At 54.6% G+C, this 13,777-nt stretch overlaps 6 protein-coding genes across 6 annotated transcripts; 2 read left to right on the top strand and 4 right to left on the bottom strand.

Annotated features, from left to right (window-relative positions):
- Positions 1-127: 127 nt before the first annotated feature.
- BDY24DRAFT_13412 (uncharacterized protein) lies at positions 128-2,865 on the bottom strand. Its single transcript, XM_076636030.1, has 2 exons — positions 2,751-2,865; positions 128-2,672 (listed from the first exon to the last, which is right to left on the bottom strand). Exon 2 carries the CDS (start codon positions 2,604-2,606, stop codon positions 210-212), a length of 2,397 nt encoding a protein of 798 aa, XP_076501391.1. The 5' UTR covers positions 2,607-2,672; positions 2,751-2,865; the 3' UTR covers positions 128-209.
- Positions 2,866-4,837: 1,972 nt separating this feature from the next.
- Positions 4,838-6,335, top strand: PEX14 (Pex14p). Its single transcript, XM_076638430.1, has 6 exons — positions 4,838-4,934; positions 5,031-5,056; positions 5,123-5,360; positions 5,441-5,494; positions 5,571-5,855; positions 5,946-6,335. Exons 1-6 carry the CDS (start codon positions 4,872-4,874, stop codon positions 6,240-6,242), a joined length of 963 nt encoding a protein of 320 aa, XP_076501390.1. The 5' UTR covers positions 4,838-4,871; the 3' UTR covers positions 6,243-6,335.
- Positions 6,336-7,157: 822 nt separating this feature from the next.
- On the top strand, positions 7,158-10,382 carry BDY24DRAFT_432544 (cation diffusion facilitator family transporter). The gene is made up of 12 exons (XM_076644085.1): positions 7,158-7,303; positions 7,400-7,451; positions 7,748-7,848; positions 7,926-8,009; positions 8,153-8,233; positions 8,341-8,728; positions 8,850-9,091; positions 9,162-9,259; positions 9,335-9,395; positions 9,467-9,573; positions 9,657-9,797; positions 9,888-10,382. The coding sequence occupies exons 1-12, from the start codon at positions 7,225-7,227 to the stop codon at positions 10,041-10,043; spliced, it is 1,590 nt and encodes a 529-aa protein (XP_076501389.1). The 5' UTR covers positions 7,158-7,224; the 3' UTR covers positions 10,044-10,382.
- A 91-nt stretch (positions 10,383-10,473) lies between these two features.
- Positions 10,474-11,904, bottom strand: BDY24DRAFT_411318 (uncharacterized protein; the record flags this gene model as incomplete). The annotated part of the gene is made up of 3 exons (XM_076642910.1): positions 10,474-10,555; positions 10,635-11,769; positions 11,850-11,904. The coding sequence occupies 3 exons, from the start codon at positions 11,902-11,904 to the stop codon at positions 10,474-10,476; spliced, it is 1,272 nt and encodes a 423-aa protein (XP_076501388.1).
- Positions 11,905-11,988: 84 nt separating this feature from the next.
- On the bottom strand, positions 11,989-13,133 carry BDY24DRAFT_13331 (uncharacterized protein). Its single transcript, XM_076636023.1, has 3 exons — positions 12,767-13,133; positions 12,156-12,506; positions 11,989-12,066 (listed from the first exon to the last, which is right to left on the bottom strand). The coding sequence occupies exons 1-2, from the start codon at positions 12,875-12,877 to the stop codon at positions 12,162-12,164; spliced, it is 456 nt and encodes a 151-aa protein (XP_076501387.1). The 5' UTR covers positions 12,878-13,133; the 3' UTR covers positions 11,989-12,066; positions 12,156-12,161.
- Positions 12,880-13,764, bottom strand: PET117 (Pet117p; the record flags this gene model as incomplete). The annotated part of the gene is made up of 3 exons (XM_076642909.1): positions 12,880-13,188; positions 13,327-13,395; positions 13,669-13,764. 3 exons carry the CDS (start codon positions 13,762-13,764, stop codon positions 12,880-12,882), a joined length of 474 nt encoding a protein of 157 aa, XP_076501386.1.
- Between the last annotated feature and the right edge of the window lie 13 nt (positions 13,765-13,777).

The following is a 13,777-nucleotide window of genomic DNA, read 5'->3' as shown; positions in this document are numbered from 1 at the left end:
GACGTCCGCCAAACACTTGAAGCCTCGTTTTTTTTTGTTTTTCTCAAGATCAAAGTGGGTTAAGATCTCGTTCTCTCGTAGGGCCAATTTCTACTACGATGAAACGTATCTCACGATCTACCAAGTTATCGCGAGGTCATAATAAACAGTTCGATAGAGCTGATCGAAACGAAACTAACAACGAGAAAGCAGGTCGTCGTCGACGCGTCTCAACCTCTGTCCCCTTCCTCCCCTCCCGACCCGTCCCTGAACCTCGCCGAGCTCCTCGTCTTCCTCTTCGAGCTACTAGCCACTAAGATCTTCGCTCCCGACTGGCCACCCTCCTCCTCCTCGTCCGTCGTCTCGTGCTCATCGTCAAAGTCCATCTCCTCCTCTTCCTCTTCCTCGTCCTCGTCGTCGTAAGGCACCTTCCTCTTCTTCGTTACCTTCCCTTTCCCCTTCCCCTTCTTCTCGCCAACCCCAACCCCTCCCTTCTTCTTCTTCTGCCCTCTCTTCTCCCTCTTCTCCTCCCTCTCCTTCATCATCCTCGTCCTCCTACTGATCTCCCCTCCTCCCTTATCGCACCTCTGGTTCCCCAACCTCCCTCCCAGACACGTCTTCGACTCCTCCTCCCTCCCTTGGAACAAACACCTCAAGCACCGACCAGGGTAGGCGAGCTGAACGACTTTGGGGTCTCCTCCGGTGCAGCGAAGATGCGTTTGTCGACCTGGACAGACGGCGGCGACGAGGTCTCGACCGAAGGAAAGGCAGTTGTGGCAGTAGGGTTTGTTGGTGGAGTTGGTGGGGTTGATAATGGTGTTGGAGGTAGAGGCGACGGAGAGGCGAGGTTTGGAGCGAGATTTGGAAGGACCGGGGGCGAGAGCGGGAGGAGGAGCAAGGAGGGAAGGTGGGGAGGGTTGGGCTTCGAGAAGGGAGGCGAGTTCGGCTGCCCAGGAGGTCGTTGCGGCGAGGTTGGAGGGAGGGAGGGGAGTGATTCGAGTGGAGGGTAAGGGAGGGTTGGAGGGTGGGAGAGGTGGTCGATTCGAGGCTGAAGGCCCGCCGCGTGAGGACGACGCGTCGTTTCTTCGTTCGATCTCCCCAATCGAAGGCATTCCGTCCTCTTCCTTCGGCTCCTCTTTCTTCACCCATTTCCCTTGAGCCGTCCTCTTCAAAGGCGCAACCTCAAGCTTCGGCAACGCCTCTCTCTCCCTCTTCTCCTGCTCCCTCCTCTCCGCCAACTTCCTCTCTCTCTCGACGTTCTTCATCCTCCTCCTCTTCTGAGCATCCCTCGTCGCAGCCTCTGAAACCTCTTCCCTCGTTTTGATGACCTGTCTCGAAGGAGCGTAGACGACTGCTCCTCCTGGAAGCTGGATCTCCTCGTTGAAGAAAGGATGAGGACGGTCGATGGGCACGTTGACGGGATCGTAGTCTCGAGGAAGGTTGAAGAGGATGTGAGGAGAGATGGACGTCCAAGACGAGGTTCCGTAGCGGACGTTGGGAGCGTAGATGTCCTTGAGTTTGAGGACGGGGAGGTCGGTGATCTTTGGGAGCTCGACGTGATGCCAATGGAGGACCGGGAAACCTGGGACGGTCGGGCGATCGGGGAGGATGGGTTCGAAGTCTGCGTTGGAGATGGATGGAGGAGATTTTGCTGGTGAGAGAGGAGAGGAACGTCCAGATTGAGAGCCTCGTTCTTTCGTCGTTGTGTTGGGAGCAGAAGGAGACTCCTCCTCGTAGTCGTTGTTGCTGCTCCTTCGACGACGTTTGTTGGTAATAGAGCTCCTTCGGGACGAATCCTCGATCTCGCGTTTCTTTCCCTTCCTGCTACGTCCCGTTCGCTCGATCCTAGCCTCCTCCGTCGCGTCCTCCTCCGATTCCGACGACTCCTCGACCCTCTTCGACCCGGAGGCTCCCTCGAACGACGCGACTTCCCCACGGTTCCCGATCCTCGACCTAAAGGTAGTTGCTGGCTGCTCCTGGATATCCGAGCGATCCTCTTCGTCGCTATCGTCCGAATCGTTCCCTGACTCGACGTCCGTCCTCCCGTAGACCGACTCTCGATCCGTTTCTCCTCCGTAGACGGTGACCTCGTCGATCCCGGAGAAGTCGTCTTCCTCGTCGACGAAATCGGCCATGAGGACTTCGTTCTCGGCGAGGAAAGCTTTGAGATCTGCTGGGTCCATTTGAGGTCGTGTTCGAGCTGCGAAGAAGCCTGCTGACGGGGTGAGGGAGGGTTGTCGAGATCTTGAAGAAGGACCGACGCTTCCTCCTCGTTCTCCTGCTGCTGCTGATCGACTTCTTCGTCGCCTCTTCCTGCTGATGCTAGGCTCGTCATCGTCCTCGTCGTCTCCAAGAGGTTCGTCCCCTTCTTCGTCTCCTCCCTCCTCGTCCTCCACTTCCGCCTCCTCCTCCCCTCCGACCAAGAACCCCGAAAAGAACCCAAACCTCCTCGTCCCCTTCATCTTCTTCAACTTCCCTCGATCCCTGACGAGCTTCCCCGTTCTCAAGTCGATCTCGTCGTCCTCGTCGGCTGGGAGATCCTTGTACCGAAGAACGATGTCCTCCCAAGTCGTGAGCAGACGAACGGAGTTGGCGTAGCGTTGTCGAGCGAGCTCCTTGTCGGTCATGGCGATAGAGGCAAGAGGAGCGGCGGAACCTGATCGAGATCGTGGATGCTTGGTGAGTGGTGAGGACTGAAAGGGCAGGGGAAGAAGAGAGACGCGTCAGTTGAGGTGGAACGAGACGAGAAGAAGAACGTTAAAGAGACTCACAGCTCGTCGTTGACCGGATTTCGAGGATTCAGCATCTCCGGGCTCATCGGCTGCTCGAGAGACTGCACGTTTTCTAGCTGAGGAAGGAGGTGCGCTGGCTCGAGGAGTTCGAGGAGCGATGAGGAGAAAGGGATCGTCCGGGTCTTCGTCGTTCTCGTTCTCGTTCTCGTTCTCGTTCTCGAAGGTTGAGAAGGGGAGAGCGACAGCGACGGGAGTGGCGGAGAGGGTCTGGAGAAATGGAGAAGTATGCGTTACAATCTCGTCGGCGAGCAAAAAACAGAGCAAGGAAAGAAAGACTCACTGTCCGAGGTCGAAGTCGAGCGGAGGAAGAGGACTCGGCGTCCTCGGGACCGTCGACTCTCCTTGATTCGGTGACGTCTGGAGATGACTCGTCCTTCTGTCGATGGTCCGGACGGATAAGGAGCTCAGCAAAAAGTCTGGCGAGTACAAGGCGAGAGGAACCAATGTCGGACGAACCTTCTGCTTCTGTTCTTGCCCCCGACGTCTCGCAGCCTCGTTCTGCAGCACAGTCAAGTCGAGAAAGGATCTCCCGTCATCTCGACTACTCTCCTCTACATCATCATCCCCAGCTTGGGAGTCCGGAACGACCGATGAAGAGTGTTCGAGCTGCGACGCGAGAAGACCAAGAAACCATATCGACGCGTCAACTCAACCTCCGACGTCCCTCTTTTGAGATGAGGAGTTCGGTAAACTCACGTCCAAAGAGCTGACATCCTCGTCTTCAGGAACATCCGCTTCCTCCTCGTCCTCTCCTCCTTCTCCTTCCTCGTTCTCGTTCTTGTCGTCGTCTTGCTGAGAGTTGTCCGAGTTCGATGGCGAGTTCGATTCTCTTCGAACTATTTCCGGAGATTCCGAGGATTCACTCCAAGACGCAGTTGTAGCTCTTGGTCGTCGTTCAGGCTGCAGAACAACGTCAATTATAAGGAAGGGAACGTCAGAAAGAGAAAAAAAAATCGGTTTTGAAGAAACAGACGCGCAGACGCGACGGTTCGAGACGAAGGAAGGAGGAAGACTCACTCGATTCTGCTCTCTCGAAGCCAACTGATCGAGAGATATCCTTGGTCGTTCAACGGAGGTTACAGATGAGTCCGTGCTGGGTAGAGGCGAATTGTGGTTCGGTGGTTGTCGAGGCGGCAGGGAGGACGAGGTCGGTGCCGTTGTCGAGGGAGGCAGGGTAAGAGGTGGAAGAAAAGCTGAACCTGAAGCTATGCTTTGGGTCCTGGTAGCTTCCTCCTCCTCGGCTCCTAGAAGACCGTCGATCTCGTGTTCGTCGTGGTGAGGTTCGAGCATCTCGACCATCCTCCTCCTCCTCGATGTTGAGCTCGAAGCGTTTCCTTCCTGAGCTCCTCCGCCCTCCTCCGAGCTCGAGTAGATACTTCTAGAAGCATGAGCCTCTTCTGGATACATGAGATTCTCGAGCTAGAGTTGTCGAAGTTGCTGGAGCGAGTTCTGAGAGCGGAAGTGAAGGTGAAGTCGAGAAGGAATGGGGAGTGGGAGGTGGAGGCGGTTCGGTTATTGAAGCTCTGGAGGAAGCAAAAACCCAAAAAGTGAGCTCGTTTTGGGAGGGATAGATAGCTTGAGCTCTGCACCGACCTCGAAAGGAGTTTTAAAGGCGAGATGCTACTGTAAAAGTGTCGAATGAGCTCGGAACGGAAGGTGAGCTGAAAGGAGGGAAGGAACGAAACGTGTCCGTCAGTTTGAGCTCAACGAGGGAGGCAAAATAACCTGTTAGAGCGTCTTCAGGGTAGTTCTTACCTACTGAGTACTTCCTAGACCTAATTCCTGGCCGAAGACGACGTTTCTACGCTTCCTGGATGCTGATGGTTGAAGGGAGAGGAAGGCGAGCTCAACGAAACCCGGCCTTCACCCTTTGGAAAGCACGCAGGCTTCGTTCTCCCTTCTTTTTGTGAGCGCGAAAAAAAGGCGAGGAGCTGAGTCGTAGAGCTCTTAATCGATGGAGATCTGAGAAAATCTTGATTTGAAGCGGGTTACTGCCGGTTCGAATCGCTGGCCTTGCCCTCGGCGAGCGCGATACCCGTAATCTCGAGTTCACCTTGAACTGCTTCCTCCTCTTTTCTTCCTCCCTCGCCTTTCGCCTCCATGTCTACTGAACTGAGACACGATCTCATCTCGTCAGCGGTCTCGTTCCTCAGAGACCCAAAGGTGAGCTCGAGTCCTCCTCTTCTGTAGCGGGGAGTTGTTCGTCCTTCTCCGAGCTGACCCCCTTCCGTCTCTTCCCTTCCTTCCCTCGTCTCTCAGGTCGCCTCCTCCTCGTTAACAACAAGGTGAACTCGCATCCACTCGGCTCCCTTCTCTTCCAGTGACTAACTATCCTTTCGTTCGTCTTTCAGACTCAACTTTCTCGCTTCCAAAGGACTCACCGACGCTGAAGTCCAAGAGGCTCTCCGTCAAACAGCACCCTCCTCCTCCTCCTCTCCTTCTTCTTCCTCCTACCCCAACCCTCAAGACTTCGCCGCTCCTCCACCACAGGGCCAAGCAGGTCCTTATGGATACAATCAGGGTTTCCAAGGTGGTCGCAGAATGATTCAACCTCCTCCTGTGCCGAGACGAGACTGGAGGGACTACTTCGTGAGCTCGCTCATTCATCCCTCCTTCCTCGCTCTCCTGTAGCAGCAGACTGACTCTCTTCCTTGCTTCGCTCTTCTCAGGTCATGGCAGTCATCTCAGGAGGAGTCATGTACGGTCTCACCGCTCTCACAAAGGTTCGCTTCCTATTCCATCTCTCCCTCTCACCCTTCCTACCCGACTCACCCACTCTCCTTCCTCCTTCGTCCACAGAAATACCTTGTCCCTCACCTCCTCCCACCCCCCGCCCCTGTCTTCACCCAAACGTCCGAAGCTCTCAACACCCAGTTCGATACCCTCACCACCGACCTCTCCTCTCTCCGACTCGCAACCGAACAGCTCAAGGGAGAGCTCGAGGAGGAACGCGACAAGGTTCGACATCTCGTCGGCGAGGTCACCAAGACGTTGGAGGAGGTGAGGAAGAGGGAGAAGGAGGAGAAGGACTGGAGAGAAGAGGTTAGTGGGGAGGTCGAAGGGTTGAAGGAGAATCTGCCGAAGGTGAGTCGAAGCTCTCGTCCGCTCTTCTCGTTGTCTCGCACTCCGCTTCTATGTTCCCTCGCTGACTTTGACTCCATTTCGACCTTTCAGATGCTTCAATCCCACACCACTCTTCTCCAATCCAACCTCACCTCCCTCCAAACCGAACTCGCAACCCTCAAACCTCTGCTCTCGGCTCGAGCTCGTCCAGACTCGTTCTCCTCTAAACCGCTCGGATTCGGAGGAGTCCCCAGCATCCCTGCATGGCAGCAGCTTCCTCCCGCGTCGCCAGCTGTTGAGGAGAAGGAGAAGGCTGTTGTTGCGAACGGGAACGGAGAGGTAGCAGGAGGAGGAGGAGCGGAGGACGCGTCGAGCTCATCGTCGACGCCTATCGCTGCGAGTGGGTAGTCTTATAGTGTTAGTCTTTTAGTGCTAGTCTTTGAGTGCGAGGGAGGGCGGATGAGTCATGAGTTTATATAAAGATCGTCGAGGCTTCGGAAACGACCTGTTCGAGATTCGAAGGTTTCTATCAACCGATCTTCCTCCCCTAAACTTGAGATCTTCAGCAACAGAAGAGTTGGAAAGTCGAGAAGGCTACGTCTTAAACATCGTTATCGTGACATAATCTACAGTTCTCCCCTGACCTAGTTGATCGAGACGAGAGCGGCAGCGGGAATCGCCGCTCTCCTCTTCACGGTCAATCCTCCAGAACTAGCCGAATGATGTATAAGCGACGAATATCTCAAGAACTGTGCAAATCTGACTCAAGGATCTCGCTCGCTCCTTCACTTTCGTGAGAACGACGCGTCGTCGCGATCCTTTCCGAGAGGAGTTTGAGTTCCTTTCTGCTCAGCTCCCAGCAGACTCGACCAATTTTTTTGCGTATTCTTTTCTGACATTTCGACCTATCTCGTGCCTCGAGTTCGAGTTCCTCCAACCGAATCCATTTCAGAGACGGCGACGCTTCGACGGGAAAGCCCTCTCTCTGGACTGGCCTGACCGAAGCTTCCTTCTTTCACTATTCGAGCTTGTCTCTCGTGTTCCCAGCTCTCAGCCACTTTATCTCAAACTTCGTCATATTTCATTCAAAAGCAGCGCGTCAAAAGAACTTGTTTGGCGAGCATCTTGAGGAAGAAACCCTTGACGACGCGTCCATCTCTCGTCCTCGACCTTCTGCCTTTCTGCCTCTTTTCTCCTTCTAATTCACTCTTGATCCGAGCAGTATTCTTCCGTCTTCTCCAATCAAGTAAAAAAAAGTTTTAATTCTGTCCGGCCAAATCCGTGTGGCCACTTGGCCCTTTCTTTGAGCTTTCAAGTTGACCTGAACCCACAACTCCCTCTCCCTCTCCCCTCCCTCCCTTCGTTTCCCCCCGCGCGACATCTTTTCCCGATGGGACTGTCTCGAGAAACTCGTATCATCACTCTGCTGGTGATAGACACGGTCTTCTTCTTCATAGAGTTGTTCTTCGGTCAGTAGATCTCTCGGTCTCCTCCTTGCTCCCTCCCTCTCTCGCTTGCTGACTTTTCGTTCTTCGCTCCCCCTCGTTCGGTTCCCTCTCTTCCAGGATATGCTGTTGGGTCGATCGCTCTCATCGCGGATAGTTTCCACATGCTCAAGTGAGTTCCTCAGTCAAGGAGGAGATGGGGGAGAAGCGAAGGAGGGGGTGAGGGAGGAGCGAGGTCAACCTCCGCCTAGAGTGGGTTGAGGGAGTTCAATGGGGGCCACCTTGTTGCGCCTAGAGCAGACAGACGAGAGCGTACAGTCGTCTCGATGGGTCTGGAGGAGAAGAGAGAAAGTTCAAGGTGGAGCTGATGGGAGGATCGTTGAAGAAGAAGGAAGCAAGCTGACCTTCCTTCCCCTTCCCTCCACTCCTCCCTCTCGCTCCCTCCTTCTTCTCCTTCTCCCTCCTCAGCGATGTCATCTCCCTTGTCGTCGCCCTCTACGCTATCCGACTCGCTACTGCTTCTTCCACCGCCAAATACTCGTACGGTTGGCAGCGAGCAGAGATCCTCGGTGAGTCTCTCAGCAGTCCTTCCCCTCCTCCCAACCAACCAAAAGCTGACCTCTTTCCTCTCCTCTTCTTCCTCCAGGTGCTCTGATCAACGGAGTTTTCCTTCTCGCCTTGTGCTTCTCCATCTTCCTCGAGTGCATTCAACGATTCTTCACAGTGCCAGGTCAGCATGCCTCCCTCAATTAAATCCTTCACCCCCATTTCCTTTCCTGTACAGTCAAGCTCACCAAATCCGAGAGCTCGCGAGGTTTCGATCAAGGTGGCTGACCTCTCTCCCTCTGCCTTTTCGCTCCCTGCATCTATCAGAGGTCACCAACCCTATGATCGTGGTCATCGTCGGATCCTTTGGACTTGCTTCCAACGTCGTTGGGCTGTTCTTGTTCCATGGTTCGTCCTTCCTCTCTTCAAGCTCACCGACTCCTGTGCGTCGAAGCTCACCTTTTTGCTCCCCTTCTTTCCCCACCTCCCTTCCCCGTTATCCTCGCTTTTTTTAGATCACGGACACTCTCACGGAGGAGGAGGACACTCGCATGGACCTTCCAAACCCGTCAAGAAGCACTCTGCCATCGAGGGAGCCTCGGATTCCGACCCTCTCCTCCCTACCGCCTCTCACTCTCACCGAACTCGCAAGGACTCCCTCTCTTCCCTCTACGGTCACCCTGCTCAGACTCGAGCTTCCGTCGTCGCTGCTGCTGAGCAGATGGGCTACGGACATGCTCACGCGCACGACCACCAGCACGTCGAGCGACCTGGAAGCCCTGGAGCCGCGTCGGGTAGGAGCAGGAGTCGAGGTTGGGCAGAGACGACTGAGGATGCTGCTGCGAAGGCCAGGGCTAAGCTCGAGTCGTTGGTGGAGAGCAGTCCTCCTGGTTCGGAGCATGGGTGAGTTTGTCGGCCGTTTTGACAGTGTAGGGAAGGAGAAGCAGGGGAGATGGAGGAGTCGGATCGAGGTCGAAGGACCGCAAGCTCACACCGGTCTCCCTCTCGTTTCCTTCTTTAACAGAGCTCACGACCACGATCACGATCACGCCAACCACACCCACTCCCACTCCGAGTCTACGACCTCCTACGCCGATGCCGTCAAGACCCCCAGGTCTTACGGTGCGACCGACTCGACCGTCGTCGCTCCTCACTCCCACGACGACCATTCTCATGCTCACGGAGAGGAGGGACACTCTCACTCTCACGATGAAGGAGGAGCTGATGATCACAGCGGTCACTCTCACGGAAACATGAACATGAAAGGTTTGTTCTTCCTCTCTTCTTCACGTTGTCAAAGTCGAGCTCGACGACTGACGTTTCTTTCTCTCTCTAGGTGTGTTCCTTCACGTTCTCGGAGACGCTCTCGGAAACGTCGGAGTCATTGCTAGTGGTCTCGTCATCTGGTTCTGCAAGGGACACTGGAGGTTCTACGTGAGTTGTTGTTCTGCTTCTCGAGCTGCCTTATCGAAGCTGACCTTGCCTCTTGTTCGACTTGTTAATCCTCAGTCCGATCCTCTGATCTCCTTCTTCATCACCGTCATCATCTTCTCCTCGGCTCTTCCTCTTGGTTCGTCGATCTCTTTTCATCGTTCGTTCTGGCGAGAGACTGACTTCCTTCGCGTCCTTTCCTCGCCTCAGTCAAATCCGCCTCGTTCATCCTCCTTCAAGCCGTCCCCAGCACCGTCTCGCTCGACGACCTTCGAGAGTCCATCAAGGATGTTCCTGGAGTCTTCTCCGTTCACGAGGTTCGTCTTCCAGCCCGCTCGTCTCCTTTCGACGATGATCTGAGCTGATCGAGTCCTCGCCTTTCGTCTCCTCCCTCGAACAGCTTCACTGCTGGCAGCTTTCCGAGTCCAAGATCGTCGCTTCGGTACACGTTCTTGTCAAGCCTGGATCGGAATATATGTCGACCGTTCAGGGCATCAGGAAGGTCCTTCACGATTACGGAATTCACAGCAGCACGATTCAGGTTCGTCCTCTCTCTCTCTCTTCCTCTCCGACCTTTCGGTTACATCTTCCATCGACGCTGACTTCGACTCTCTTCTTCTTCTTCCTACAGCCTGAGTACTCTCACCCGGACGACGTCTCCTCCGATAGCGCCGAGGAGGAGAACTGCCTGATTCAGTGCCCTCCGGATTCTACGTGTGCTCCTGAGCAGTGCTGCCCTCCCGGAGTTACTGCTGCTCCGATCATCTCCGGAGAGGATTCCGTTTAGATTCGCTTTCGTCCCTACGCTGCTATTTCTACCTTCACAATCACCTTCGTCTTTACAAAAACAACCACTCCCGCACCCTCCCTTCGTTTTTCTCTCTCCTCCTCTCCTTTCGTTTCTTACATGTATTAGGGTTCTCATTTGGTGGTGGACGATTCTCATCCTGTATATCGCAATTATTTTCTTCTTCCTTCGAGTGTTTCGTTGAAGGTCGGAACGCGACGCGACCAAGCCTTTCCTTCGTCGTCCTTTCTTTCCTCGTCGAGTTTCTGCCTCTCTCGCCGTACGTCGTATCCCTCCTTCTACTTATTTTCGAGATCCTATTCACATGCTGACTCTTTCAATCAGCGTCTCGAACACACAAACACAAAGAAACCACATCGAGAACTCTAGACCACAAAACGATAGTCTACCGATACCCCTTCATCTACTACTACGCGCCATGGGTCATCCTGAGATGCCTAGCGATCACCTCCATCTCGAGAGCTGCGAAGGAGCAAAGCTGCTCGGGACATCTGGAAAGAAAGAACGAGAAAAGAGAGACGCGTCAGTTGGCTTCAAGAAAGGAGGGAGGAGGCGAAACGAAGCACGAACCTGATCGTAGTCGAGTTGGAGAACGTCGGCGGCGGTGATACGACTTCGAGCAAGGTCTCCTTCGTAGCAAACGGGTCCTCCCCTTCGTCCTCCTTGCAGGGTGGAAGTCGAGTTACCTCCGCGGAGACTGACCTCCTCGATGGCAGGGGGATGTTTGGAGGAGAGAGCGAGTCTGGCCGTCCGACGGAGGACGTTCCAAGAGTTCTCCGAGGTGGAATGTTTGTGGAAAGGGAATGGAGTTGATGGAGAGGAGCGGGAAGGGGATCAGGAGGGAGATTTGGAGTGCACTGGTGACGGGGATGCGATTGTTGAGTTGGGACGGGAGGGGCTGACTGGACGTAAGGGTTGGGAAAGTTGTAGTCCTGGTGGGTACCTTCGATGTAAGATGGGACGAGGAGGGGATGAACGGAGTCGGAAGATTGAGCCGTGCCCCAAGACGAAGACGACGAAAGAGAGCTCGATCTCGTCTCGAACCCAGCATCCCTGAACACCCCTTGTTCGAACTCCCTCCTACCAGCAGCATCACCGACCCAGGTTCGATATCCCTCCTGCATTCCTTCGAACGACGCTCTCCCTCCTCCTGCTCCTGCTCCTGCTCCAACTCCAACCCGACGAGCACTGATCCTGGGTGCGACCATCGACGTTGATCTTTGCTGAAAGGGAGGCTGAGAAAACGATCCAACTTGACGCGTAGAGAAGTTGAGACCGAGTCCGAGGGGATCGAGAGGAATGGGGAGGTTGGGTTGGGAAGAGGAGGGAGGAGGGCGAATCCGAGGAGGAGCGACGCGTCCCGCTCTTCTGGAGGAGAGGGGAGCAAAGTCGGCGGACGAGGGGGTTCCGAGAGGGAAGAAGGCGTCCTGGTCGACGAGTTGGGAGGGGAGTCTGGATCCTGCGAAGCTATTTTGCTGATCATCGTCTAGTCGAGCCCGTTTGAGCGATCTCGAGCTCGGGGAAGAGCGAGAACGAGGACGAGGGACGAGCTCCCACGTCGCATCTAGCATCGTTCCAAGAGCGACCGAGGGACCAAACCAAGGTGGTGAGACCGTTGTGATGACTGTGGGAAGAGGAGGATAGTAGGCAGGTTGACGAGCGTTGGCGGCGGAGGAGGAAGACGTTCGAGCGGTCGACGATGAGTCTGGAAAAGAAGGAAGGAAGATGGAGTGATGAGAAGGTCAGATTGGGCGAAGGGAAGGAAGTTGCAGGGAAGGAACTCACTTTGATGATCGAACTGATAGGCTGAAGGAGCTGGAGAGCCATCCTGTTGATTCATTGAAGGTTGTGGTTGAAGGGGAAGAAGGAAAGAAGAAAGGAAGGAAGGGAAAGGGTCGAGCCTAGAGGGGTGTTTCGATGTTCTTCCTACTCCGCTTGTTTGGACTGCCGAAGCTTACCGGTTACGGAGAGGTTGTAGAGAATATTGAGTTCTCGAGATGATCTGCAACAGAGAGAAGAGAAAGGATGGTCAGAGCTGCAAAGATACCGAAGCGAGAGAAAGGCGACGCGAAAGGAAAGACAGAAGCGCACCTGAGATCAGAGCGAGCTAGAGCTCGACCAAACAGGATTCATAGCCGGCGGGCTCAAATGGACGATCCTACAAATCGTGCATTCTCCTCTGAAAGGGACGAAAAGGCCGACTGGTGGCTGATTTTGGAGCGATGGGACGAAGGGAGTACGCGTCGAAGGCCGCGTCGACGAGAAGAAATTTCGCAAAAGAGAGGACGCAGATATATCAGCAACTCTTCGAAATGAAACTGGATCTCGGTCGTGGATGGCATGGGCGAGCTGAAACGGTGAGGGACCCGTGAAAAGTGCGGAAGGCGACGACGCGTCGAGGAGGCTCGACGATGCTTTGTTTACTCTGAACAGGAAGCCTGACTGGTGAAGGCGACAAGGACATAGTTTGATCAGTAAAGGACGTCTGTAACATCAGGAGCGAGTGAAGTGTTCTGTATAGAATCAGAAGATCAAAGGAGAGGGAGGAAGGCTGAGCAGAAAGGGGAGACGCTCATTCACTGCTCGACGAGCAGTGAAATCTCTGCTGCTTCGTGAAAGTAGATGGGGAGAGACTGGTCGCCTGTTTAGGTCGAGACTTGAAGCCAAATCCGAAAAGAAGGTAGAATCTACGAAGGACTCACCTTGAATTGAAGGTCGACTTCAGCCCTCTCTCCCCCAGCTCCTTTATCGCTACCTGAGCTCTCCGAAAACTCAACCAGTGTCCTCTCCGATTCCAAAGCTGTTCCGTACATATCTAAGCAGCATTGTCATCCGCCACTCCCTGTTCCCTCGTGAGTCTCTCGTTCCTCTCCTGACTCCGCTCAAAGTCCAACTGCCTCTCCAGCCGATCCCTCGCCTTCTGTTCGTCCGTTCTGGATCCAATCGCAGCAGCCACGGGAGCCTCAAATCCTCGTATGCTCTGCGGTACCGGTGTTCTTGACGAGGCGGGAGAGGAAGAGTCGTAGGCGAGGGTGGTGAGGGATCCGGATCCTCCTCCGGCTTCTTTGTCGGCCGCTCGTTGTTCTCTACGGAGTTTATCCTTGACGACTCCTTGGTACATGTTCTGCAAAAGGAAGATGTTGATTTGTGAGAGGGAGATACGTCAGTAAGCGTTCGAGGGAATGGCGGGAAAAGGAAAAGAGGTGAGAGGGCTGAAGGAGGGAAGGGAGGACGTGGGAGTGAATCGAGCTCAACAATCAACCTTCAGAGCCTCCGACGCCAATCGGATGGTTCCAGCCTGATACCGATACACCTCAGAGACCCTATGACACTTGAGACGAGGGAGTTTGGCTTCAAGGATTCGCTACAGAGGTCTTTTTTTCCTCGAGCTCGACGAAACGAGCTCACCTCCTCCTCTCCCTCCCTTCCTTCCTCCACTCTCTTCCTCGCAGAGTTTCACCCGAGCAGCCTGAAAACTCTCCAGCAACTCTGGTCGCTACCGCCTGGTCCCCTCAACGTCCACATTCGAGCTTTACTCGTTCCGTAGACCCGATCTGATCCGTAAAGAAACAAGAAGGAGGAAGAAGAAGAAAGGTCGACTCACCTCGGATTCCACCTTTTGAGCGTAATGCACTCCTATGATGGTCACGATCGTCACGAAGATGCTTCCTCCGAGAGTCCTTTTGGCGGCTATAGACATGTGGAGAAGAGAA

This window comes from Mrakia frigida (genome assembly GCF_051309035.1).
Source record: "Mrakia frigida strain ATCC 22029 unplaced genomic scaffold BDY24scaffold_1, whole genome shotgun sequence".
NCBI lineage: Eukaryota > Fungi > Basidiomycota > Tremellomycetes > Cystofilobasidiales > Mrakiaceae > Mrakia > Mrakia frigida.
This window is presented reverse-complemented; position numbering and strand designations above follow the sequence as displayed.